The 25,264-nt window shown below is 40.5% G+C and overlaps 2 protein-coding genes across 2 annotated transcripts in view; both read right to left on the reverse strand.

Annotated features, from left to right (window-relative positions):
• The window catches only part of abca5 (ATP-binding cassette, sub-family A (ABC1), member 5), a 28,523-nt gene extending 19,846 nt beyond the window's left edge, over positions 1–8,677 (reverse strand). Inside the window, exons 1-8 of the mRNA XM_042342355.1 lie at positions 8,150–8,677; positions 6,302–6,500; positions 5,490–5,663; positions 4,640–4,755; positions 3,338–3,564; positions 2,712–2,853; positions 1,719–1,907; positions 1,239–1,386 (exon numbers count right to left, since the gene is read on the reverse strand). Of these exons, the coding sequence (XP_042198289.1) occupies positions 1,239–1,386; positions 1,719–1,907; positions 2,712–2,853; positions 3,338–3,564; positions 4,640–4,755; positions 5,490–5,663; positions 6,302–6,500; positions 8,150–8,257 (1,303 nt within the window). The 5' untranslated portion in view covers positions 8,258–8,677. The remainder of the gene's footprint in view (positions 1–1,238; positions 1,387–1,718; positions 1,908–2,711; positions 2,854–3,337; positions 3,565–4,639; positions 4,756–5,489; positions 5,664–6,301; positions 6,501–8,149) is intronic.
• Positions 8,678–17,466: 8,789 nt separating this feature from the next.
• Positions 17,467–25,264, reverse strand: part of kif19 (kinesin family member 19) — a 41,197-nt gene continuing 33,399 nt past the window's right edge. Inside the window, exons 9-18 of the mRNA XM_042342565.1 lie at positions 25,074–25,196; positions 24,307–24,463; positions 23,781–23,955; positions 23,033–23,231; positions 22,454–22,724; positions 21,909–22,030; positions 21,086–21,252; positions 20,592–20,694; positions 18,947–19,073; positions 17,467–17,903 (exon numbers count right to left, since the gene is read on the reverse strand). Coding sequence (XP_042198499.1) covers positions 17,467–17,903; positions 18,947–19,073; positions 20,592–20,694; positions 21,086–21,252; positions 21,909–22,030; positions 22,454–22,724; positions 23,033–23,231; positions 23,781–23,955; positions 24,307–24,463; positions 25,074–25,196 — 1,881 coding nt within the window. The remainder of the gene's footprint in view (positions 17,904–18,946; positions 19,074–20,591; positions 20,695–21,085; positions 21,253–21,908; positions 22,031–22,453; positions 22,725–23,032; positions 23,232–23,780; positions 23,956–24,306; positions 24,464–25,073; positions 25,197–25,264) is intronic.

A 25,264-nucleotide genomic window follows, 5' to 3' on the forward strand; every position in this document is an offset into this window, starting at 1 on the left:
CTCACATTTTGTAAAATATTACATCATGAACAATTCTAAGGAATGGAAAATCAACAAGATTGTAAAAAACAATTTACCATTCATTGATCATAAAATCTGTGGACACAAATTATTTGCGCACTTTTCTGCAATTTTCAATTCCTACAAGTAGATGGCATCAGCTCCACAAGATCACAAGAGGTTTGAGTAAAGGACCAGCCCCTTGGATCTCATCCTCCTATCCACGCTATCTATCCTCCTACTGCAGATTCCCTGACTGTCCAGCACTTGGGACATCCTCCTGACGTGAAAGGGCGCTATACAAAGATAATTTTGTATTGTATTCGATCTGTTTCTTAAATGAGACCAGTGCCATTGCCCCAACAATGCATCGGCAGTTCACATCAGTATTTTTGTAAATACGGCGCTAGGCATAGTGTTCAAATCTAAATCCATTATTCTGCAATTTAGGATCCTTAACTAAGACAATACAGGCTACAACCAGTCTTAACCATACTGATCTACCGTGAAGGAGAAGAATGTCAAAGTTCCTCAGTTCACAACACACACATTCCTTAACAATGACAACCTTCTTGTAAGGTCACTGTATTACAGATTAAAAAGATCTCACACTCCACCAATGGCACACAGCTTCTTTAAATAATTAAAAAGCAAGATAAACAGCAAACATATTTAATTTATAAAGGTGCATTCTCATATGGATGGTGCACTCACTAATTGCATTTGTATTTTTATTAAACAATGAGAATAATGGATCTCCTCTCAGATTTTAAGAAATTTTCTAACCAATGCAAATCCATTTTTAATGTCGAGTGTAATGTAGAATTAAGGGCATTGCAGAAACGTGACGGCACATTTTCTGAAGTAAACATGAAATAACAATTTAAAATCAAACCTTAGCGCATAGGGAATAGCAGCTTCAAACGCCAACAATCCCAATCACAAAAAACAATTTTTTCATTTAATAAAAATCGATTATGTCAATCTTTGACAAAACTGAATTTAATTTCCAGAGCATAACACGCAGCTACTTTCCCAGTATTGATAAGCGCCAATCTGTAACTCTGCCAATTATTTAATGGTTCAGTTACTGAGCAGCTTTAATAGAGGCTATTAAATCTATTTCTTGCTCCCTTTCTTTCCTCCTCTCCACTGCGCTCTATACAGTGGCTATAAGTAACATTAGGTCAGAAAGTAGTTCTCCTATCAAATGAGGCTAAAGCTATTTTGCTACATACCTGGAAGGACCTGGTCAAGGTATGCAGCAATTAACAGGTAGAGGAGACTGTCCAGGACCAGCATGATAAGAGGGATGTATAGGGGGTAGGGGTTTGCCGATAAGTTTGAGGGCTGAGCACCATCACCAGTAGCTTCAAGCAGAACAACCTGATGGAAACAGGGGCAAAAGTTACAATATAGTATTGTCCCAGCCTGGTGTACAACATGGCAACATACAAATTAAAAAGAAAACACAAATGAGTCAACATCTAAACTTTCCAAACAAAATTCCTGAAGTGTGGGTGAGGAATATTGGAGCATCTTGAATGACTATAGCTAGATCGGCCTCTGAGACATCTATATCATTATATAAATTGTATCCAGGAAGCAATTCAAGCACCAACGGACTCAGAATAATCTCAAATCAGAAGCCAACAGCATGAAATGCATCGCACTCTAAATATCACAACTAATTTTAATCACTCTCCACTTTTAAGTACCTGGGCAATTCCAATCGCTAAGGCACTCGGAGAGAACAGACAGAGGCCCCATACAGCAGACACCGGAAAATCTCTAACCAGCACAGTAGGAAGGCTAAACAATCCAAAGCCCATCAACATTAGAGATCCAACCAAGCCTGCGATCTTCTGATTCTTAAAAAGTGGAGTCAACAGGAATGAGAAGGGAATCTGAGGAAGAAAAGAAAATTTACATTATAAAATAACAAGCCACCCTTCACTATCGGGTTTCCTTTGCTATTAACCTAGACCCTCTGAACGTTTGATTTACTTTGAAATTACAGAATGAGAAAAGGATATGTGACCAATCAAGCCAGTTCCTTCCAAACACATGAACTCCATCTACTCAATACATTTAATCTCCTGAGGAAAGGTTTTTTGTGCCCTCCAAAGATAAATCTTGGTGAGTCCATAAACACAATACAAATTTACATTTATATAGTATCTTTTACATTGGGAGGACGTACCAAAGGACTCAACAGTACTGGCTAGGCTTCCGAGCTGGGGGTGGATGCCAACACACATGGGAGTTGAGGGGGATGGGGAGGGAATAGATGTGGTTGAAGCAAACAGTATCAATGTATTTAAGAGAAAACTTGTATAAGTGAGAGAGAAGGGAATGGAATGCTATAAAAGAGGGGAGTAGTTTGGGGGCATGCCTGAAGTATAAACAGCAGCCAGTGCTTCCATTTCGTATCACTCTATTGTAACTCTATGAACTCCCAGATTTTGAACACTGTACATTTTGAACCAAGAGCATTTAATCCCATATCAACATTGATCCTCAACCGACTACAGAAGCAGTAGTGACAGAAGATTTTTAACAAAGTTTCTAACTTTCAAAAATGATTCTGCCAAACAATCAACACAGTGAAACCGAGGATCGGCATTCAACCAAAATCCATTTATTTTTACTCAACCCATACTGTACTTACAAACGTCATCAGACTAAAATATTTGAAGAATATGGCTTACTATGGAAATGCCAAAAAGGAACAGCAATGGGAAGATGATGATTATGCTGCTTCTTGGAAACAAAGATGTCTCAGTTGCAATAATTGCCATCACCAAAGATAGGATGAAGATCAAAACCAGATACAGTAAGCCCCAAGAAAGCCTGAAAAGTAAATAAATCATTGTAAGGTTCAACAATAAACAGGAGACAGCTATTTTCATCAAAATACATTTGATGTACATACACACTATTTATTCTTTTAACAAAAAGGTTCAATTTCATTTACTTAGTCTACGGACTCCAGAAACTCACATATAAATTAATTCATTGTTCATACTGTACAACAATCGGAGATTTTGGTTTAATATTATTTTGTTAAAAAAAATAGAAAAAAAAATACATCTCTAGGCAGTTATGTTTCTGCACAACATTACTGCTAATAAAATCGAGACCACTCAGTTATAAAGGTAAAGTTGTTAATTTTTCATTAGCTGGCACAACTTTGGAAATAAAATTCTCATACCATTCCTCTGTGGTCTTGACATGTATCATTTAAATATAGTCCAGGGAAAGCTTTAATCGCAATTAAGGGAATGGGCAACTATTTATTTTCATTCAGTGAAATACTGGCATTGGCTTAACTCACCAGAAAGCCGAGTCGTACAGTCCCATCACCTTCATCACCTCTTTCACCTCCTTCTTCTCGATCACAAGGTTAATCAGCAGGAAATTGACAAAGGGCACAAAGGCAATCACAAAGTAGAGCGAAGTGACCAGATGTGAAAAGATGTCTGCACCGACATGACTCGGTAGTCCCATCATCTGCACTTGCAGAGACTCCATGTCTTTCCAGACTGAATAGTTAGTTTGCGTCTGAAAATGCACACCACATTAATTAATCTCTACCAATCCAACTGGAAGATGTTAAGTGGCATACCTAGCCACCAAAAAAAGGTTTAAAACATCCAAAATAGATTTTTTTTAAGGAACTTGAGAAAACTCATCCCATTGTTGATACAATAACTTTTTGTTTCACATTGTCTGTGTAGAATTGAACAACATTATGTAACCTCCAAAGTATTATTTATCAATTCAATTGCATGGTTAGAACAGAGTGTTAATCTGAGTGAAGAAATGATCTATAAATGTGAATCAACACTTTCACTATGTCTAACAGATTAAACTGTAGAAAGGGAAAAAAAATGCTGACCGGTACAATAATGAAAATTATTTATTTCGAACTTGGGAATATGATTTGTTATGCTATTAGAACTAAATATATTGAAATTAGATTGCAAATTGGATGGGATTAGAGTTAGAGCTTAGTTTGAAGAATAGTATTGATTTAGAAAACAGTCTATTTGAAAACAAATGCTTGAATTGATAGTTCAGTAGCGCACATATGAAATGTCTGTCAAAAAAGCATTAATTTTACAAACTTTCCCAATTACATGTATAACCAGCTCTTTCTTCTTATCCAAAATCTATTAAATACCATTAATGAAACATTCAGGGAGCAACAGTCATACTGAGGTAACTTGAGGGAATATAACTGACTAGTTTTAAAGTCAGTAATATAAATCCAATTTTATTAGACTGGGCATATCTTTTACTTTTTATTCCCTGTTCAAAGTTGTATTAATCATTCCCATTGTTAACAGAGTAAGAACTACTTATGAATCAAGGGCCAATTGTTGCTATAACATTACAATTGTAGGCAATAATTCCTCTTTCCATTATGTGTTATGCGAAGGGAACTTTAAAGCCAACTTTTAACAGATTTTCAACTAAAATACCTGGATTGGTTAAAAGTGAGAAAATAATATCTTTACTCAAAAGAAAAAGATATTATATAATCCAAGAGTTTGCAACAAATTACCAAAATAGCAAGATCATTTTCACAAACTGTTACCTTTGCAAATAATTCACGTATCTTTCATACACTAACCTTTATGATGGCTATGTCAATATTTTTCTGTATTGTTGCAAATCCCGACAGCAAGTACATAGCCCCAGGGCATTCCTCCAATTGATGCAAGGAGCCAGTCAGCAAACGACAACTTGCTGGGAAAAACAGAATGGGCAAAGCAGAAGACCAACATTTAAGAAAATAGTGAAGCACAAGTATTGTAATATTTTCATAAACCTTTTTATGGTATAAATAACTGAAACCTTTTACTCAGGAGCTTTGTTGAATGGGAAAGTAATTCTTATGTTTGCAATAAGCATTCCAAGATTCTACCCACATGAAAGGAGTTACATAAATGTAAGTTGTCGTCGAAGTGTTTAGACTACTATTATAGAGAGCAGGAGTTGCTAAAATACAAAGATTTAAGTAAAAATACGCATTATTCATTATAACCACTACAATGATTCTGCTGCTATTATTTGTATTTTAAAAGACCAGATGTTAAGAGTCTTAGAAGAGTTAGAAGGGAATACATGTACACAATGCACTTCTATCACCACTTTCTTATCAGATTATGGGACAGTAATCAGAAACAAGCAGATAATTTGGGTAACTAGTCCAGTAGTCCATTCACCTAGACACTGAAATAATTTGTGTCATTTTCTGGTATTAATTATATTCCGCTGTCCTCATATAATGTGAGGTGGTTCAATTCATCCCAACTGCTTATGACGGTACAAAATTGCCCAGCACCATGAAACATTATGGGAAAGCATCCTTCCCAGGTCATGTTTTCCAACTTTCCCAGATGCCTCAGCCAAGGTCTGAAACAGTCAAATTAAATCCCGGTGCTGGAGAAACGTTTTACAAATGTTAAAGTTGAAGTTACCTTTCTCGTCAATGTAGTCAATTTTTTCAGTGGTCCGTGGAACTTTATTGTAGGGATACCGAAGCTGATATGATAAAGAATCAGTAAAGAAAACTCCCACAAACGGCTCAGAACCATAGGAGCAGCAAACCTGTTCCATAGCTTGCTCATCATCAAAGCCTTGTAGTATTACTTCTATAATGAGAAGCCAGTTCCACAATCAGCCTATAGCAGCCTATAGATAAGATAAACATTCACTCCCCACAGATACTGTCCCAGTCTTCAATACGACTAGAACTCTAATTCTCCGCTAACCATTAGGGTTCCCAATATGGTTATAGCGATGATTTTCTATAAGAGCTGCTACTCTGATTAATATTGGAAAAGAATCACTCTTACACTGCACCTGTTAATCTTTATCTGTGCCTGGATATTAGGGACCAAAAAGAGGATTTAACTTAGAATTGTGACTTTGCTTCAATGGGCAAAATGAAACTTACTTTTAATTTTCTTAATTGGACTAATCCACACACCAGTAGGCTGCAGGTTCAAATCCTATGCTCAGTTAGCTGACCACATCTGGGGCAGAAAATGGGGCAGAAGGAAAGAAAATAATAGGGTCCATGTGGTTTATATGCTTATACTGACTACACAGCACATGGATAACACTTCTTAGAGGGAGTAACTTGTGCTTAATTTATTATACAGTACCGAAATAAAGCTAAGTGTAGTTGCTAACAAAGACTAATTCATTTTACGTTGCTTTGCCTCCACAAGTTTTTTTCATCAGTATATTTTGTGTGCGCTTTTATTTGGTTTTATTCTACACTCACCCATCAGTTCTTTCACTTCTTCCATGATCTTCTTTGTACGAATGTTCACTGGTGTATATCCAAGTTTGTGGCGAATTTTTGGTGCATAGTCATCCAATACCTCTGGCTCACTTGTATATGTTTTCACGTACCATTGTGGTGGTACAAAAATACTCAAACAAACTAGAGCGAAAACTAACAAAAGTGGCAGCAGCAACTCCTGTAATAGGAAAGATATAAAAATTACACTTCAACAGGTATGTTCAAACTTGAAAGAGATGGATGAAAAGTCCAATCCTTGAAGAAAACATATCAATTCAGTGGCTAACTCTACCAATCAACATGTTATAACCACATAAAACATTTCAAACTATTCTGCATCTTCATACTCCTTGTATAATTTCCAGTTACTCCCCATATTAAATAGATAATAACCTGCTGAGTTGAGTTTACTTTTAGGATCGTTATTGTAATTAATTAAGAACATAAGAACATAAGAATTTACTAGGCGAAAAAAGACCAAGTTTGCCTTCCACTATTCTGGCAGTCACTTGACATGTCATGTCACACACTGTAAAATAAGAACATAAGCATTGAACCCAAATCTGTCCCAATTATACCACAAGGTAGTTTATCAATCTAGAAGTATCCATCTGTAATGACTGTAATTTGTGAATATGTTGTATATTGTGTGTGTTATTAATGAATTAATGTAATTCATGATTCTCATGTATCTTTAATTTAAAGTAATTATTTCTTGCTCAAATAACAGTACCTCATGCACTAATAGTTGTGAAAATCTTTGATAACCTTTTCTTTTTCGACTCAATCATCTCCCAAGATGACAATCTTACCCCATGCACAATAGTTTCCATATATATGACAGATGACAGAAAAGAAACAGGATGGATCATTATAGATTAATAATACACCATTTTGTGGTATCAATTGGATAGATTTGGGCTCAAAGCCTGCTCAACAATAAAAGTCAGCTTCAATCAAATGTTGAGGGGGGGTGAAACCTGAAACCTCTAAAAGTATGGCTGGCAAAACTTTATTTTGCATTATGCACACACAATGTCATTTGGATCTAAACTGCCTTGCAATGGATGTCATATTGATCAAGCCTGATCCGGTCTGCGAAACAACACTTCGATTAAGAGCATTCATTTTCCGATGCAGAGAGTTGTTTTTGCCCTCTCCTTAAACACGAAAAAGAGAAAGAAAGAATTCAAGCTGTCGTTTGGAGCATTGGGACCAGAGCTGTTTGCAACGTGTTGAACTGATGTGTACAACCCGGCAATATCAAGTACCGTGAGTGCCCCCCCCCCATCGCTTGGTTAAACTACCATCGAGTTAGATAATAATAATAATCCTTGCATTTGATATAGCGCTTTTCACGTCGGGAGGACGTCCCAAAGCGCTTCACAGAACACACTGTAAAGTGAATTGACTGTAGATGCTGTCAATTCCAAACCTATCAACGCTTCTCAGCGTACTTCTTGGCAAAGGCAGCGAGATTTTTCTTGGGTGAAAGCGCTTCGCAACGTTCAGCTCACGGGAGGAGCTGAGATTTCCCCATCAGGGCGCAAGCAGGACTTGATTTGCAATCTGTTTCGTCCCCAACTGACTGCTCTTGTGTGGGTCCACATTTAATTGAAACTAAAACCGCAGGACACACACACACACATACACACACACACACATTGGTTGTTGATGGACTGTCGCATTCAGACGTTCAGCAAAGCAACAATGGTGGAAAAGAACAGCTCGAAAAAAAAAGCGACCGGTCCTTTGCAATTACCTGTGAAACATGGGGGGAGGGGGGAGGGATGTGTCAATAACCCTGGATTGTAAATAAGAGTTTACCTCTAAGGTCTGATCTTTGTTCCGCCGTTTGATGAGGAAATTCCTGTACATGAGGGCTTTTGTTTGCTGCCAAATTGCTGCATCTTTCCTCTCCTTCCCACCCATCATGTGTCACAGTTCCGTGGCACAAGAACGAGAGAAGAGAAAGCAGGACAGCCTCCGGGAAAAAAAATGATCAGATCGGAGCAGTTTATGCTTTTTTTCAGTTTATCCGAAATTGCTCCAGGATTACACACTTTATATCAACACACACACACACACACACAAAATCCCTTGCAATGATATCTTTGGGGGAGGGGGGAATAGATTGTAAGAGTTGCCACCCTGCACAGGGGGTAAAATGGGTAGGGAAAGAGGATGGGTGGTGTCCTTATATATATATATATATATATATTTAAATTATGTTAAAGAGGAATATAAGGTTAAAAAACACACACATACACAGAAGTAGCTGTGCTTAGGTTCCCCTGCCTTCCCCTCCCCTCCCCTCCAAGCGTAACTAAAATAACAGCTATAAATTACACCCACAGCCCTTTAACAACCCAATCCGCCCAGTTGTCAACACACAGAGAGAGAGAGGGAGGGAGGGAGGGAGGAAGGAAGGAAGAGTGGAGGAGGGAGGGAGAGAGAGAGAGACAGAGAGAATCCAACCTTCTCTCCCTCCCTCCACCAACCCTCTTAGTTTCTTTCCTCCCTGAAAAAAAACGTTCAAAAAAAAAACCTGAAAATAATCGCCGGTGTCAACTTGGAACAATCGTAAAAAAAAAAATTTTTTTTTTTAAAAAAAGAAGAGGAGGAAGAGGAAGAGATGAGGAGAGGAGGGGGAGGGAGGGAGGAGAGGAGGGGTGGTGTGTAGGGGGGGGGGGGGGGGAAGGTGAGAAAGAAACGATTTTTTTTACACAAGAAAATAACTTGAAACCCAAAAAGGTGGCTTTTCGGAAAAACCCGAATTCCGCCCCAAAACAAACCCCCCCTTCTCCCCCCCCCCCCCCCCCTTCTCCCCCCCCAAAAAAAATAAATGAACGCGTATTTTAAAATGTCTTTTTTTTAAAAAAAAGAGTATGTAATACGTGCAGTGTCTGTCTTATATATCAATCAATAAAAAAAATAAGACAAGAGACACGGTCCTGATATATATATATATAAATATATTGATACCCAAGTGGTTAAGAAATCCCTCGATTGACAGATCAGAGCGACTCGCTTGGTTTTTTTTTGGGGGGGGAAGGGAGGGAGGGGGAGAGGGGGAGATATTTATATTGTGGAGGATGGAAGAGGAGGGTTGGGGGGCGGGTGAAAAAAAAAGTATTTAAAATGATATATATAACACATATATATATATATAGAGAGAGAGAGAGAGAGATGGGGAAAAAAGAACTTAATATGGGATTTTTTATATATATAGATATATATCTATATATATAATTGTCGCCTCTTCCCCACCGCCCGCCCTCTCAGTGTGTTTTTTTTATGCCCAATGAAGACGTCCCCTCCAGAGGGCAGTGAGAGGCTGACAGGGCGGCCCCGCGGGGGTTAGGCCCCACCAGTCTCCCCCCCCCCCCCACCCCCCCACTGGGCTCGATACCCTCCTCCCAACGACCACTGCTCCCCCCACACTACCACCACCGCCGCCGCCGCCGCTCTCCCCTTTCCCGCCCGGGTCCGGCCCTTGACACGCGGCCCCCAAACGCGAGCCCGAGAGCCCAACCGCCTCTTCCTCCTCCTCCTCCTCCCCCTTCCTCCTGTCCCACCGCCGCCGCCGCCGCCGCGTCGGTCATGGCGGCTCGCACGCCAACGAGGCGCCCCGCGGGCCGGGAAGCCAAGAGCGGCCTCTCCGGCTGAAGGCAACCCAGCGGCGGGGGCCGAACCGGCTCAAGGGGGCGCGGACGCCCCCTGCTGGCTGCTCGGCGCACTCGCCCTCCCACTCTCTGCCTCCTCTGATCGTCTCAGGCAATAAAGATGACACAGGGTGACCCCCCCCCCCCCCCACCCCCCCCCCAAAAAAAAAGTCCTGGTAAATAATAATAATAATAATAATACTAGTAATAGTACTAATAATAATATAATCGGTGCATTCGACACAGCGCCCGATCGCGGTCTTCGAGATAACGACGACGACGACAACGAATAACGATAACGACGACGACGACGACAACGACAACTTGGATGTATATCGCGCCCGCCGCGCCGGACGGCGTCTCGGAGCGCTTCACAGCGACGGATCCCGGGGCCGAGCCGGCGGGGGGTGGTGGAGGGGGAGGAAGGTGACCCGAGGGCGCGGTCGACCTGAAAATAGGGAGGGGAGCGAGACGGAGGGAGCGAGGAAGGCAGTTCCAGAGCCTCGGGGCCGCGGTGGCTGAAGGCACGGCCGCCGAGGGTGGAGCGGAGGACTCGGGGAGGCCAGTCCCGGTGGAACGAGAGACGTCCTCAAAGCGCTTCACGGGATATAATGTAAAGTGTAGTGACTGTGTATTCTTGTGGGCGAAACGCGGCAGCCGATTGCGCACAGCAGCAGCCCCGCAAACAGCCGCGGATTGAGCGAACAATTTATTTTTTTGGAAAGGAATTATTACCCCCAGAAAAGCGGTCCGCCAATCGACTTACAATCCTACTTACTGCCAGGCAAACAAGCGTGTGGGGTAACAACAAGATTACATATTATAGAGCCTTTCACGTTGGGAGGACGTCCCAAGGGGCTGGGTCTATATAAGGAAACTTGCCTAACATTTTGCCTTGCCGGGAATCAAACCCAGGTCTCTCGCACTTGCGAGACGTGTGCTGTACCCACTGAGCTACAGAAAACCTCATTTAATAATGAATAACAATAATAATCCTTGCATTTGATACAGAGTCTTATCTCTACGAATATAATACAGGGTGACCCAAAATGTTGTGATGACTATTATCTAAAAAAAATTCTTTAAGACCAAGATGGACAGGAAACCACAAGAAACAAATCAAATGGCATTGCAGTCATAAAAAGGGCAGCTTAAAAAAGGATAGTGTGCACCAACATCCTTACCATATTAAAGATAATAGAGTACCGCTTTCAGGAAATGCTATATCAAAATATAGCAAGCAACTGTCAGAAGGTTAAGATAAACACTCTGGAGAAGGTTAGCTTCAGGAAGATTATGTTCTGTGGGGAAAAATATTGTAAAAGATCCTGTGATACTAATCGAAAAGGGAATTTCTCTCACGGTCAGTGCTCCAGATAAAATTGGTCATTCGCTTCAATCCTATTAGAAGGACATTGCTAAGTGCAAATTGGCTGCTGTGTTCATTTACAGGATACAATTACTACACTTTACTGTAAATATTGTGAAGTGCTTTGAGATGTCCTGCCGACATGCAAGGCATTATATCAAATGCGAGGATTGGAAATCATAAAACAAGAAGTTAAGCTGTTAAAAACGTAACTCATTGATAGGAAACTCCTTGGTTTGTTGGAGTTTCAATCTGCCCACGAATAGCAAATCATCAAATACTGTATGTGTTGAACAAGCTGGCCAACCTGCAATTAAGCAATAGCCAGTCACTGGCTCCTGGTAAATTAGGTGTTGCGTGAACTGTGTGAGAAACATTTTTTNAAACCAAAGATTATAGACATAGATTTTTAAATAGAACGAAATGGTTCAGAACACGGAAGAGTCAGATTTTCAAAATTCTGAATATTTTATTCATATTGAATCGGTTTCGAAAAGTACAAATGATGTGCAAATTCTAGACAGTGTCTCGAAGTACAGAAAATAAATACGCTACTCAAAAAAAAGTCAGCTTGATCATTTTTAAATATATACACACCTTGACTCGCTGGAAATTGCTTTCCCTGTACATTCACAGTGTGTGCCCCTGACAAATTGGCTGAAACATCAGACCTATCTCCTCTTTAGATGTCCTGTATATAGTGGAGACCAATTGGTCTGTGATTGCTTGTTTGGTCTTAAAACGTGTGAATCAGCATGAATTTAGACTTTGCAAATGTATTTTGATGCAAGAATGGGGGGAATTGGAGTCTTTCATATGCCAATCGGTACAAATAGTGATCCTGATACCTTTACATTTTTATTATACATAAAGATAACTCTTTTGTAGCAAATGGCAAAAGGTAGACCCCTTTGTTAAACTATTAGGCGATACTATCAGAGACCACAATCAATCTTACCGGACCTCAATCATTTTGCATTACTCGATTCTGAATTTTTAACTACATTTATCGTCTCATGGTAAGTGAAGATGAGTTTGTTCCAGGCATCTCTCATTTCTGATGAGGCCTCTCTATTTGACGTTAATTGCAGCCATCTTATATTACCTGCATCAACCTCAATTTTGTGACATTAGCATTTTCCCTAGAGGCTACTCTTGCCTTCAAGAGATTTTGAACAAAATTGAGGTAAAGTACCAGTGAATTATATTCGCTTGGTGCATCAAGGGAATAATTCTGTGCTGCATCACTTCAAAGCCAGTGAGGTTTTCAATAAAGATTAGTACTGTAAATAACTTCAAGGAATTTTATTTCTTTTTGTGATTTTTTTGAGAAAATTCGCATAGGGAAAATAATTACTTGAAGCCAAAATGAAATATAATAATAAAAAAAATTACAACCAACATTAGCTTCCCAGATCCACAGAAATAACTGATTGTGCTTGATTTTTAGACAAGAAAGACTTTGAGAGTTTAGTCTTCATGACAAGAATGTAGCAAAAATAGAGAAAGCTGTGTTAAAGGTAAACTTTTTCAAAGGTGGAATAGTGGCACAGTTTAATTTAACACCACATTGTCCCAGTTGATAACCCTCTCTCTCTCTCTCTCTCTCACACACACACACACACTAAACAAACCCACTGTGAAAATACAGGTGCGTAACGAAACAAATCCAATCTTGTTGTACAAAAATTCCAAAAGGTTTACAAAAAAATCCATAATTTAGATAACAATCTCTCCCCCCCCCTCCCCATCGCATAATCTGAATGGTACACCACAAATAATTTTGATTACTTTTAACTAAGTGGGAACAAACTTCCAAGGCAAATATGCAGAAGATAAAATACAATAAACATGCTAAAATTTTTAAACCGTTCGCACTGCAAGGGCTAAAGTGACAACATTCAACCAGTCCATCACAGCACAACCCACCAAATCCTATTTAAATCAAATTTAAAACCCTTGCACATTTGTGGTAAGCCTTCAAAGTAGGCTCAATGGATATTAGATACTGTAATGAATGTATACATTTTCAATATATGATGTAGGAAATCACTTCAGCCAGTCACTGAACAGTGAAGGATTAGTTGGCAGTTGGCATTTTCTTGCAGGTGTTGGTAAATTGTCAACGGCTATCGTTTTTTAAAAAACAAACAAATTTAACAGTGACTCAATGTTGCCCTATCGTGGGTTGCGTCAGAAAGTGTAGGCCAATAAAGTCATGAATGATAGAACAAGTATAATTAAAGGAATAATCAGATATTAACACATATACCAAGCTGAACTTTAAGCACCTAACTGTTCTTTCAGAGCCATTTCATGATGCTTTATATAAATATGTCATGATATTAATACAGCCTCTTACCAGCCCAGCAGCATTTTCAGAAAATCTCTAATCTTCAGGATATTTTTCTTCTATTAACGATAGGATTGCAAATGACTATATAATTCCCCTGATTGAGGGAAGGACCTTGTTACACTGCGTCCTAACCTAACACCGTTTGCTCTGAAGTTAAATGTCATGTTTTAGCAATGCTGAAAATCTAAACCGTTATATTAAATCTACACGTTCCTCATTCACAGAATGTAAAAAATTTATTGGGGAAACCATTTAATAGGAATGTACAACTGGAGCTCTGTGCTGTCTTAAACATTTTCTTGGACGTGAGGGTTAACTCAAAGCAGTGCTGGTTGCCAAAAAATAGGTTGTCCTTAAGATGAGCATTTCCTCCCTTTCTTCTCCATATCCCTTGATTTTATTTCTTCATTTATGTCATGGTTTAGCTGGCACTGAGTTAGAGATTGGGGCTTTGAATAAAAGCTGCAGTGCTCTTTTCTGCGAGTCTAGCTTCCCTAAGTTAATTGAAAATGATAAAACATCACATCAATATTTATCTTTCGAGGCTTATTTTAGGAAAGCAAGATTTATATAGAGTAACAAAGGTCCTTCCAAACATGGAACAAAGGAATGCCATTGGATCTGTTGTGTCAGGCCCCTGTCTGCTATACACTTGCGATTACTCTACCAAAGTGGCAGTAAGAGGCACCAGTAAATGTTCATCCCCAAACCATGTGAAGTGAAAGTGAGATGGATCTGCCACTAGCAATTTGGTTAAGGCTTCAGTCTAAGCACAGTAGGTCAGAAGTTCACTTGAACCCTATTTGTGGCTGATTTAGATTTCCCTATAGTTAAACAAAATAGGCATTTACTGAACATTCCTGTTTCAAAATCAATTTGTATAAAATGAAGCATTGCATTCACTTCTGTACACTGATCTTTGTACATGGCTCTGATCCATTCCTGGACCAGAATTAATTGATAGAGTCATCCACAACAACAACAACAAATTACATTTTTATAGCGCCTTTCATGTCCCAAAGCGCTGGACAGTCAACGATTTAGACCAACGACTTTACCAAAGGCTAAAGAATACTATGTGTATTTTGATGAATATCGGCTGAGGGTGCCATCTAAGAGGGCTAACACATCTTACCTCGTCTCCTGGACAAATATCTTAAGTCCATCAATTAAGAATAATTGGCAGCAATTTTTTTTGCTTCTGTACAGTGGCCATTGTAAAACATAAACATTACATTTTTTTTTAAAAAATGCAAAGTTCAAACCCCTTTCGTTAGCTACATCTATCCATCCCTCTAAGCAAGCAAGCAATCCAACCACCTGTGTTCACTGAATGTACATTAGGTCACATTCAGATATGGGATCGTTCACATCCATGTGCTGTAGCTCGCCCTTCTGCCCTTTCTTTGTGTGCATCTTATCTTGCTCAGTTTCAGAAGAATGCATTGGCTTCCTTCCTCCTCCTCCTCTTCCTCCTTCCGCTCCTCCTTTGCTGTTACTGTAACCAACGGGTCAGGATGCACTGCGCTCAAGAAACAATCGGAACCGTCGCCAGGTCAGTATTTCCTTGCTCTGATGTCAGTCCTGCCATTGGTCACCGTGTGGTTGAACTGAGGTTGTGGGTTGCGGTTCACCCCTTTCTTCAGGGTTCCCGACTGATTGAGTGCAAGGCTGGAGCTGGACGTTTCTGATGCTGCAACTGTTGGACCTGTAAAAGTTTGAACCTAATGTAATTAAACTGGAAATAAAAGCATTGGTTTTGATGCACACATCTCTTCTCTCCCCCTTCTAGAAGCATAATAATAAAATAATCCTTGCACTTGATATAGCGCCTTATCGCGTCTTCGAGACGTCTCAAAGCGCTTCACAGAATTTACTGTAAAGTAAACTGACCATATATTTTGTGGGCAAAACGTGGCAGCCAATTGCGCACAGCAGAGTCCCCACAATTCTATGCACAAATACATATCTTGTTCACTGGCAATGCAACTCCGACACTGGCTACAGTCAAGCTTGCTCGCGGAGAAAGAATCATTGGCAAAGCATTGAGACATTGAAAAGCAAAATATTTCCTGCAGCATTTCACTACCACAGAATTCCTCACTAGTCAGTGATTTCCAAACGTTTGTTCCCTTAAATCACAAATTACAGCACCGTTAACATTCAAAGCTAACTCACTCTCCGAGGTGAGAGTTTCTCAAGATGCCGATGCAATGTGTTTCTTTATTGCTTTGGTGACTGATGGATTTTTAAATAATAGTACTTACATTTGAAATAGCGCCCTATCATGTCTTTAAGACGTCTCAAAGCACTTCACAGGATACACTGCAAACTCCAGTGACTGCGCATTTTGTGAGCAAAATCATAGAAAAGCAAAAGAACTCTATGGGTCAAAGGATTTAGTCATCTCACAAGGCATTGCTTCCTCACCTCTGACCTTCTTCTGTACAGCTAGGCCCCTCCCGTTGGCATTTCTCTGGTAGATGATGCTGGGCGGGGTACTGACTATTTCCAACATCTGTAGATCTCCCTCTCCTACACAAAGACACACCACGAGAAGTTTAACTCACGCAAACACAGGGTACGGTAGAACCCCATTATAATGCGCTTCATTACAACCCTGGCTTACGATCGGGGTGCAGAGCCAATAAATTTTAATTTGCGGGTCAGTTTGGATGAAGAGGGGAAATAAGCAAGGAAACCCGAGAAGAAAGCTGCCATTTTTTTTGATAATGAATGAGAAAGTGCATTTGATGGGTGAAGTTTGGTCAGATGAAGCAAAACGATTATAGTTGTGTCTGGGATTCTGCAATAAACTTTTTGGGATGCAATATATCTCCTGACACAGTAGAGCTGAGGTTTGATATTGCACATATAGATGGCCACTGGAGAGTTTAATTGCTTTTATTTCCATCTAACAGTGAAATACTACATGCTACGTACCTGCATGATGACTGATAGGGAATTTGACTTTTCCAGCTGCATGTGATGTTTTTCCATGCACCCGTGACTGGGACTGGCTGTTCACTGCAAACCGATTATCTGAAATGCTCTCCAGCTGTTGGAATCGGGATGCAACATTCTTTGGACGGGGTAACTGAGGAATAATAATATAATAATAATAATATAATCCTTGCATTTGATATTGCACCTTACCACGTCTTCGAGAGTCGAGACAAATCTAAACAAGCAGCCTTGAGAAAAGGAAGGATTGAATTGACTAACATCTCCGTTTTCTGCTGGGAGCTTGGAAAGCCACAGTAAGCTAAATACAAACCGGACAGATAGGCTACAATTCAAAAGGATTCATCTGAGGTCCACACTATATTATTCACAAAGCATAAAGAGGATCCCTGCTATGGTAATACGCCTTGCTTCAAGCTCAGTCTCGAACAAAAGGAACGTTATCTTGTTTTTTAAACAATAGAATGGCAATGCCTCTTTAACACAATGACAATCAATATACATGCTACAAAGAATTCTTTCATTGGGGGGGCATTATCCCAGACTTCAATCCACTTCAATCAGCGCTAAAAAGCATGTTAGTATAAGCATGGCACCCCAATTCATATCGCTTCATTTCAATGGTATAATAATAATAATGATAGTAATGCTTGCATTTGATATAGCGCCTTATAACGTCTTTGAGACGTCTCAAAGCGCTTCACAGAGCATACAGTAAAGTGAACTGACTGCATATTTTGTGAAACACGTATAAATAAGAATACCTGTTTGAATGTATTCACGATTGAGATTATAGAATACTAACCGCTTGGCCGTTGACCTCAAATGACCTTGACCGTCTCTTCTTCCGCTTGGCCTCCAACAGTTCCTCCCTCCGGTTTGTGGCTTTGTCTTCCTTTTTCTGGGCTTGAGACCAGCCGTGGGGGGAGTCTGTCTGACTGCTCTCCCCATGGCTGCCCATCTCGCAGGTACTGGAGGAAATGTTGTCTTCACTCACTGCGTGCTTTATGATCTGCGCTTGCTGCTGCTTGTACAGTGTCAATGATGGCCCGGTGATGCCCCGGTAAAAGGACTCCTCATTCTCGCTCATTGAGTGAAGGGAAATGCTTGTTTTCTCTTTCATGGGCTCCAATATGCGAAGTCTGTTATCGCTCTCCAGAACCTTGGACCGCCTCCTCGCCGCCTTGACTGCAATATTCTTGGTACCGGTTAGCATCTGCTTGCGTTCTATGTGTGTAGAAAAGGGAATTCATAAATGTTGTTGATATATTAATTATCCTCGTATTTGATATCGCGCCTTATAACATCATCGAGACATCTCAAAGCTCTTCACAGAATATATTGCAAAGTGAACTGACTGTAAATTTTGGAAGAAACTCCAATTGCGAACAGCAATGTCCCACAAACAGCCACGGAGTGAGTGACCAAAATTTAGTTTTTATTACTGTTTAGTTTTTTAAAGGGATTATTCTTATATTATTGAGACTTTATTCTGAATACATTTTCAGAGCCATTCACCCATTCAATATGTTGCAAATCAGCAGAATGTGGTTGTCGTGTGAACTGAAATACTTCCTGGAACAAACCAGGAAAAACATCACAAAAGGTAAAATTCTTTCACTGATGAATTTATATGGGTGGAATGTATATTTGATATCACCTAAGCAGGTCCTGCTTCAGGGTAGCAATGTAACATAAATAGCTGGGGTGATCAATTTCAGTCTAGACGATGATGTAAGACTGGTTCCATAGTTATGGAGACTCTTGCAGGCAGCACTCATGTGGACGTTTATGTTAATGTGGATCAATCTGGTTTATTTTACAATAGGAAAGTGGACCTATGAAGGTGTCAAGTCAGTTATTATCACCAGTCATGTCACTACATTGAATTCTCCAACTGAGTTAAAGTTTTCTTTTTTCATCTTAATTTTTATCACTCCAACATGTAAGTCTTTCATTGTCTCGTGCCTCGTAGGCTCTCCGAGCAACACTTACATTAGATGCCCAGAGCAAAAGGTTGGCATTGCTTGGCATTCAGTGTAACAATGATTTCCCTAAAACGCTGAGCTCTGATGGGTGGGTTGGGATCAGGGAGGTTGGAGGGCAGGGAGGGTGGCCGAAGGAGAGGGTCTTGAGACGTGCCTTGAAGAAGGCAAGGGAGCGAGCGAGGCGAAGGGAATGTGGGATGGAGTTCTGAACGGTGGGGGCCGAGGGGCTGAAGACCCGACCGCTGATGAGATAATAGGCAAGTGCGAGCCATTGCCGTGCACCTTTGAGGAACTCGGTTTGCGTGAGCTGACTGTCTGCAATGTTCTCGCTGCTGTCGGGGGTAGAGTTTAAATGGCTGCTGGTACTGCTCATCCCGCTGAAGCTCACCAGACTGTCCTGCTGACGTGCCTGAAGGAATGCAAGCAGCAAAGAGCAGAATTGTCAGTAACATCTTAATGCAAAAGTAGCAATAGCAGTGAATGTTGTAGAGCAACTGTAGTATGCCGAATAGTATACGACTTTGGAATTTCCAGTCTCAGCTACGCCTTTGCCAGAACCGTTTGTCTTGTCTCCCCCCGTGTCCATTTCCCACTCCCCACCTGAAATTGACAACACATACTTCCTGGGTGAGATTCCATGCTTGTCAGCAGATCCCTGATAGGCCAAGAGACAGTATCTTCACCAGTGACTCAAAATTCCAGTCCTAACTTTAAGAGCATTGTCTTAAATAATTTTCCAAACCTTGCACAATTTAAGATTTTAGGATCTTGGGGTCTTAAGTCCAAGACCATGATGATTTCAGGTCTCTACTTTGTTGAGCATGCATGCAGGAACAGGAATAATTTAACTCAATATGACTAGCACAACAAAGAGTCTGAATGAAATATACTCAGAGCAATTGCTCACATTGTAATACTCTCAATTGTAGCAGCCAGAGTTGGTGTTCAGCATTGAATAAAACAATACTGATCTAGATTTACTATGTAATTCTGCCTCATCCTGCCATTGATATAACAATCCTTTCCTCTGCCAGTCTATGAATGAAAAGGAATATAAGTTTGAGTCAAAGGTTCAGATGAAATGATTGTAAATTGACTACAATATCTCTGCAATATTGTCCTTGGGAAGTACACAAAAGGCATATTGTACTTATGGAGAACATGTTGCATTTAGTGCTCTGCTATTGAGTCCTCAAACTGTTTCAGATAATTCTGTAGCAGTCTTGTGACATTACACTCCACATCACAAAGATACATTTCCAACTAACTGCTAAAGTCTTGACAGCATCAATCATGGGAAGCACACAGAGAAAATCGCTCCAATACGGTTCTAGTGTCTTGTGATTGTAAATCAATGGGGACCAAATCGGTGTTCAGAGAAAAAGCAACATGGGCTCAAGAGTATGAGGTGCTATCAATGCCACTGCTGGTTCAGTACAACTCTCGTGAAATCAAAGCCTAGATGGCAATGATAAAGTTAGTTCCAGACAATGAATTTTTCACCAGAAGTCACTTACCAGTTTCTACTCAAATATACAGAGTGAGGTTCAAAATCAAAATTATGAATTATTACATGTACGAATCATTGTACGTGAGATTATGCACTGGGTGCTTAGTACAGTTTTATGAAGATTTGAGTGCTTTCAGTATGTGCAATGAACAAAAGGACAACAAGGGTTAAAACCAGCGGCCTTGTATGTTCTGGTAACATAAACCTGAGTTTCCCATGAATCTGAATTCTCTTAATTCCTAGAAAATAAGGTAATGAGCCAGAGCGCTGCACAGGGACGAGGTTGGACGCTGACAAGGCGGGGAGGCAATGGCCACAGATATGTTCAAAGAGGTAGGATTAATCAGAGATTGGCATTCCCTTGATTACACATCTCAGTGCAGATTTCCAGATGCCCGCAATTGCTTACTGACTCACCTCTTGGTTCACCATTCCATTCACATGGATTGGAGGAGGGGTCAGCACAGTTGAACTCTTTCTCCGCTGGGCACAGGAGCTGGTTTTAAAGAAACCAGTTATAGTCAAAACTGCTGAATAAGCAATAAAAATGCATAAAATACAAAAGCAGCACGTTAGCCCTAATGAAACTCACCCCAAATTGTAATACTATCGAGAAGCAGGATAAATTTCTTCCAAATAAGACAATCCCACCCCCCACCCCCTCACTAAAAAAAAATATAAACACTCCCCGTGTGTCTATTATTAATGCACAGCTCAGAGACTGAAAGCTATTGCTGTAGGAATCTCCACAATCGACTGTACTGAGGTCAGACATAGTGAACAAATCCAAAGTGGGAACATTATAAATAGCGTTTATCACCTGCAATGTATTTTCCTCCCAATACGAGTTGCAATTGGTACGAATTCCAATGTGCATTAAAAGAATGAATATTATTATTATTATTATAAATTACCTCTCGGACTCTGGTACCAGGGGTGGTAGTGTGTCTCTGTAATTTATTCGACTGCGATGAAGCTTTTCAGATCCAAACGTTCTCACGCTCTCCTGATCAGAGTCTACATCCTGGACAAGTTCTCCCACCTTCAGCTTCATGACCACATTACTAAGTGAACCATCCTGGGGATAAACCAGCAATATTAATAATAATAAATAAATAATAATCAATAAATAATCATCCTTGCATTTGATATAGCGTTTTTCACATCTTCTAGACCTCTCAAAGCGCTTCACAGAATATACTGTGAATTGATTGTATATTTGTGGGCAAAACGCGGCAGCCAATTGCGCATTAAAGATAACCGAATCCAGAACGTCCTTTACTGATCACACTACCTTTTTTTTTACTTTATCCTTACCTATAATCTCATGTTGATACAATAATGCCCAATAATCTCATGGCTAATGCACGCACGTTGCATCCTTGTGCATGAAATTTAATTGTTCACTGAAAAAAAATGTATTTCCTGAGATAAATCAATTTGGCTTCCTCATTAAGCTTCAGAACGAAAGCTTACTCTAAATGTGAATAATATTGCAAGATTGCAAAAAGAGGTTTGGAGGAAGATGGCCCTTTGGCCTATCCTATCTCATTCCCCAAGACCCCCACCTTCCCATCCTCCCATTACAATTCGTTGATGTGAGCAATGCTCCAAACTGTATCAAATGCAGCACAAACTCAATGAGGTGTGTGGAGGCTACGAGACACGTTTTAAAGGGGAATGGTCCAATATCGCAATTGATTATTTAATCAAAGGAGGCTAATTCTTGAGTACCTTCAGGATTTCTGTTGTGACGGTGTGTATGGCCATGATCCGGTCAAAGTTGCCCTCCTCCAGTTCTCTCATGTAAATCTCATACAGCTCATTCAAGTGTGGAGGGACTAGCAGATTGTGATCTGTGGAAACACACAACAAGCATTCAAGCCTTTGCCATTTCGACTGAAACTTGGCAAAGCCACCCTTCCGATGTCGATCCGGTCTGCAGTTAAAAAAGCAGGAAATTAGATTTCCGAAAGTCCCAAAGTGAGAATGGGGAGCGCCAAAATGTACAGCAACTCAACAACAACAACTTGCATTTAATATAGTGCCCTTCACACAGGTCAGCTTCCCGGAGCGCTTTAGTACAATATAGTAATTCAAATTACTATACCTCTCAATGTGAGGTTCTATTAGGAATATCTAGCATGCGAGGTAGAAATGAATGTATGTGTACGTTACGACTTTATAGCTAATTTGTAGGACTAATTGTGAAAACTAAGTTTTTTTAAAAAATCGGTGAAAGTTACAATTGCTGGGAATTAAGCTGTGCAATACAGTACCATCTATAATCTGCCGTTGCTGTTGTATAATTTCAGCGCACAGGTGCCTGTGCTGCTCAAAGCGCTGAACCACATAGTCTGTCTGTCGGATGACGTTTTCCTTGAGTAACGCGCTGGACTGCATTTCGGTGTTCTCGATCTCCAGCTCGTGCACTTTACAGAGAAGGCTCAGAACCTCTCGTTGCTGCTCGCTGCTGATCCATTTGGGAAGGAGCTCCTCCAGTTTCTGAGCTCGGCCACGAATGTCACTGAATCTCTTCTCCAGCTCAACCTAAGGAGGGAGAAAAGGAACAGGGTTGTAGAGTTTGTAAGAACCGATTTAGCATTGTGAAAACGCCTGAGCTCTTGCCAAACCTGCACCTAGTTCGGAATTGGGTAATCAAGCTGCGTCTCTCCAGGGAGAGAGTGCGTATTCTGTTCCAACAATCTATCTCTGGGATTTCCATGTGTAGGTGGGATGCATGGAAAACTCAGCTTGGTTTGGATACTCTTAAGCAACGGTGATGGGTTTCCGTATGTGCCAGACACCCGGCTGACCCCCCAAAAAAAAAACATAGAGGGAAAAAAAACATTGATTGCCTTTTGTCTCTTCAGTTTCCTCTGCTCGGCTACAAGGACAGCAATATGCTCCCGAGCCACAGCCACTTCGGGAGGTTCCATGACATCTGACTGGTCATCTCCAGTGTCCGAATCCTTCTCGCTCTCATCTTTGTTGTCGATCTCCTTCCTGTATTCTTCCCGCCACTTCCTGGCTCGGCGAGCTTTCTCCTGCACCCAGCTAAAAGAACCATAAAAATCAGCATTTTCCGTTTCTGTATGAGAAGGAAAGTCTCCAACACTGCTGAGCTGTAAACTGAGATTCTTCTCCATGGGAAACTATAGAAATGAATCTCTCAACTCCCAATCCCTGGCACAATCCACAAAGGCCTAATAAGAGGACAAGGTATTCTTCATTATAATAATAATAGCTTTTATATGCATTAAGGTCATCTTTCAACTGCTAATTTTCTATCGTATTAGTTTTCTTGTTTGAATAAGCCAACATAGATAATGTATTCACACATATATATACAGATGCAAGAATAGTACATGACTGGCTATGGATGTATATTGGCTAAAGACAACTCAAATGTGCACAGACATTAGGTGAGCGCATGTAGAGTACGTTTGTGAAAGGAATGAAAGGTTTTCTCTGGTGAACTACGTGTGGATACTTCAATGGAGCTGGTCTCCTGCATTAATCATTAGCTTTCGGGTTGTTCCGCTAAACAGGTATTATGTCATCAGCAGCAACCTGGAGGTCAGTAAGCATCTAAGGTGCACCTACTCTGCAATAGCCAGCAAATGCCTGGATGTGTCAATCTGAATCTGCATGTTGCTGTTGTCCAGCTCCATTAAATTGCGTCGGATGTCCATCTGCTCTCGGAAAGTGGTGACCAGCTGTTCTCGAAGCCGGTCCATCTCTTGCCTGTCGTACTGAGAGGAGTGTAACTGAACCTCCGCTAAAGAAACAAAATCACAAATCAATTCAAGCGCTCGTCCATGCGAAACACGGCACAGAATCCAGGGAACATTCACAGACTGCGAATAAAATAAACGGGGGGACAGCAAGGTAGAGATTCTTTTATGCAGAGGGTTGTTAGGATACGGCATGCTTTCTCACAAAGGTCAAGTGTCTGATGCTTTCCATGATGTGAGCAAGAGCTAGAACAGCGGTTAAAAGGGAATCGGATCAATACACGAATAGTGGCTTCAGTGAGTGAGTAGAATAAGGCTGGTGAGTCTCTATAATAAGTCTGTGCATGTTATCATTGCAGCTGAGATTCTGTTTGTCAAGGAGACGAGCCACACACCTTGCACGTTACGAATGTCAGCTTTATCGTTTTTTGTTTGTTGTATTCGCTGGGCGTCGATCTTCTTTTTTAGACGGTGGATTTCGCTCCGCAGGTCGGAGATGATGTTGGTGTACTGAGCAATGTGATAGGACACGTTCATCAAATTGCGTTTCACCTGGTACAAGGGACGGGGGAAAATCACATTTAGAGACAGAGTATCTGCAAAGACAGAATTCTCTGAAGCACTTTGAGACATTCAATTCCATGTAATGTTTTATATAAGTGCACTTGCTGTTGAGTATTTTGCATCCAAGTGTACTCTGAAACCAAAAGACCAAAAAGCCAATTTATCTCTAATGTGTGCCCAAGTTATTTCATCGGCACTTTGTACCAAAAAGTGCTGTAGCTTTAAGTGCTGTGGCTTGTACAAAACCTATATAGGACATTGCTGTGTGCAAATTGACTGCTGTGTTCACCTACAAAATCAGTCACTATACTTTACAGCATATCCTGTGAACATGTCCACAGGTGTCTCCTTTTGATGTGAAAGGCGTTATATTAAATGTAAGGATAATAAATAAATAATTATCCTTGCATTTGATATAGTGCCTTATCAGTTCATTGAGACATCTCAAAGTGTTCCAGAGAATATACTGTAAAGTGAATTGACTGTATATTTTGTGGGTGAAACGTGGCAGCCAATTGCGCACAGCGGTGTCCCATGAATAGTAATAAATAATAAAGGATTATTATATTATATTCCAATGGAATTTTCCACCACTTACCCTGGTTTTGATATTTTTGGCACGATCTGCATACGTAAGTGTATTCCGAGATTCTTCAAAAGATAGGCTTGCTGGGCTGATGTGAGCAATCATTACTGTCCTGCTATTTCCACCCAGGGAATCCTGCATGGATAAAAGAAGAAAGGGAACAAGTGATATGCTCTGCACGTTAGTTAATGTCAGAGATAGAG

This window comes from Callorhinchus milii, unplaced genomic scaffold (genome assembly GCF_018977255.1).
Source record: "Callorhinchus milii isolate IMCB2004 unplaced genomic scaffold, IMCB_Cmil_1.0 Scaffold20, whole genome shotgun sequence".
NCBI classification, from domain to species: Eukaryota; Metazoa; Chordata; class Chondrichthyes; order Chimaeriformes; family Callorhinchidae; genus Callorhinchus; species Callorhinchus milii.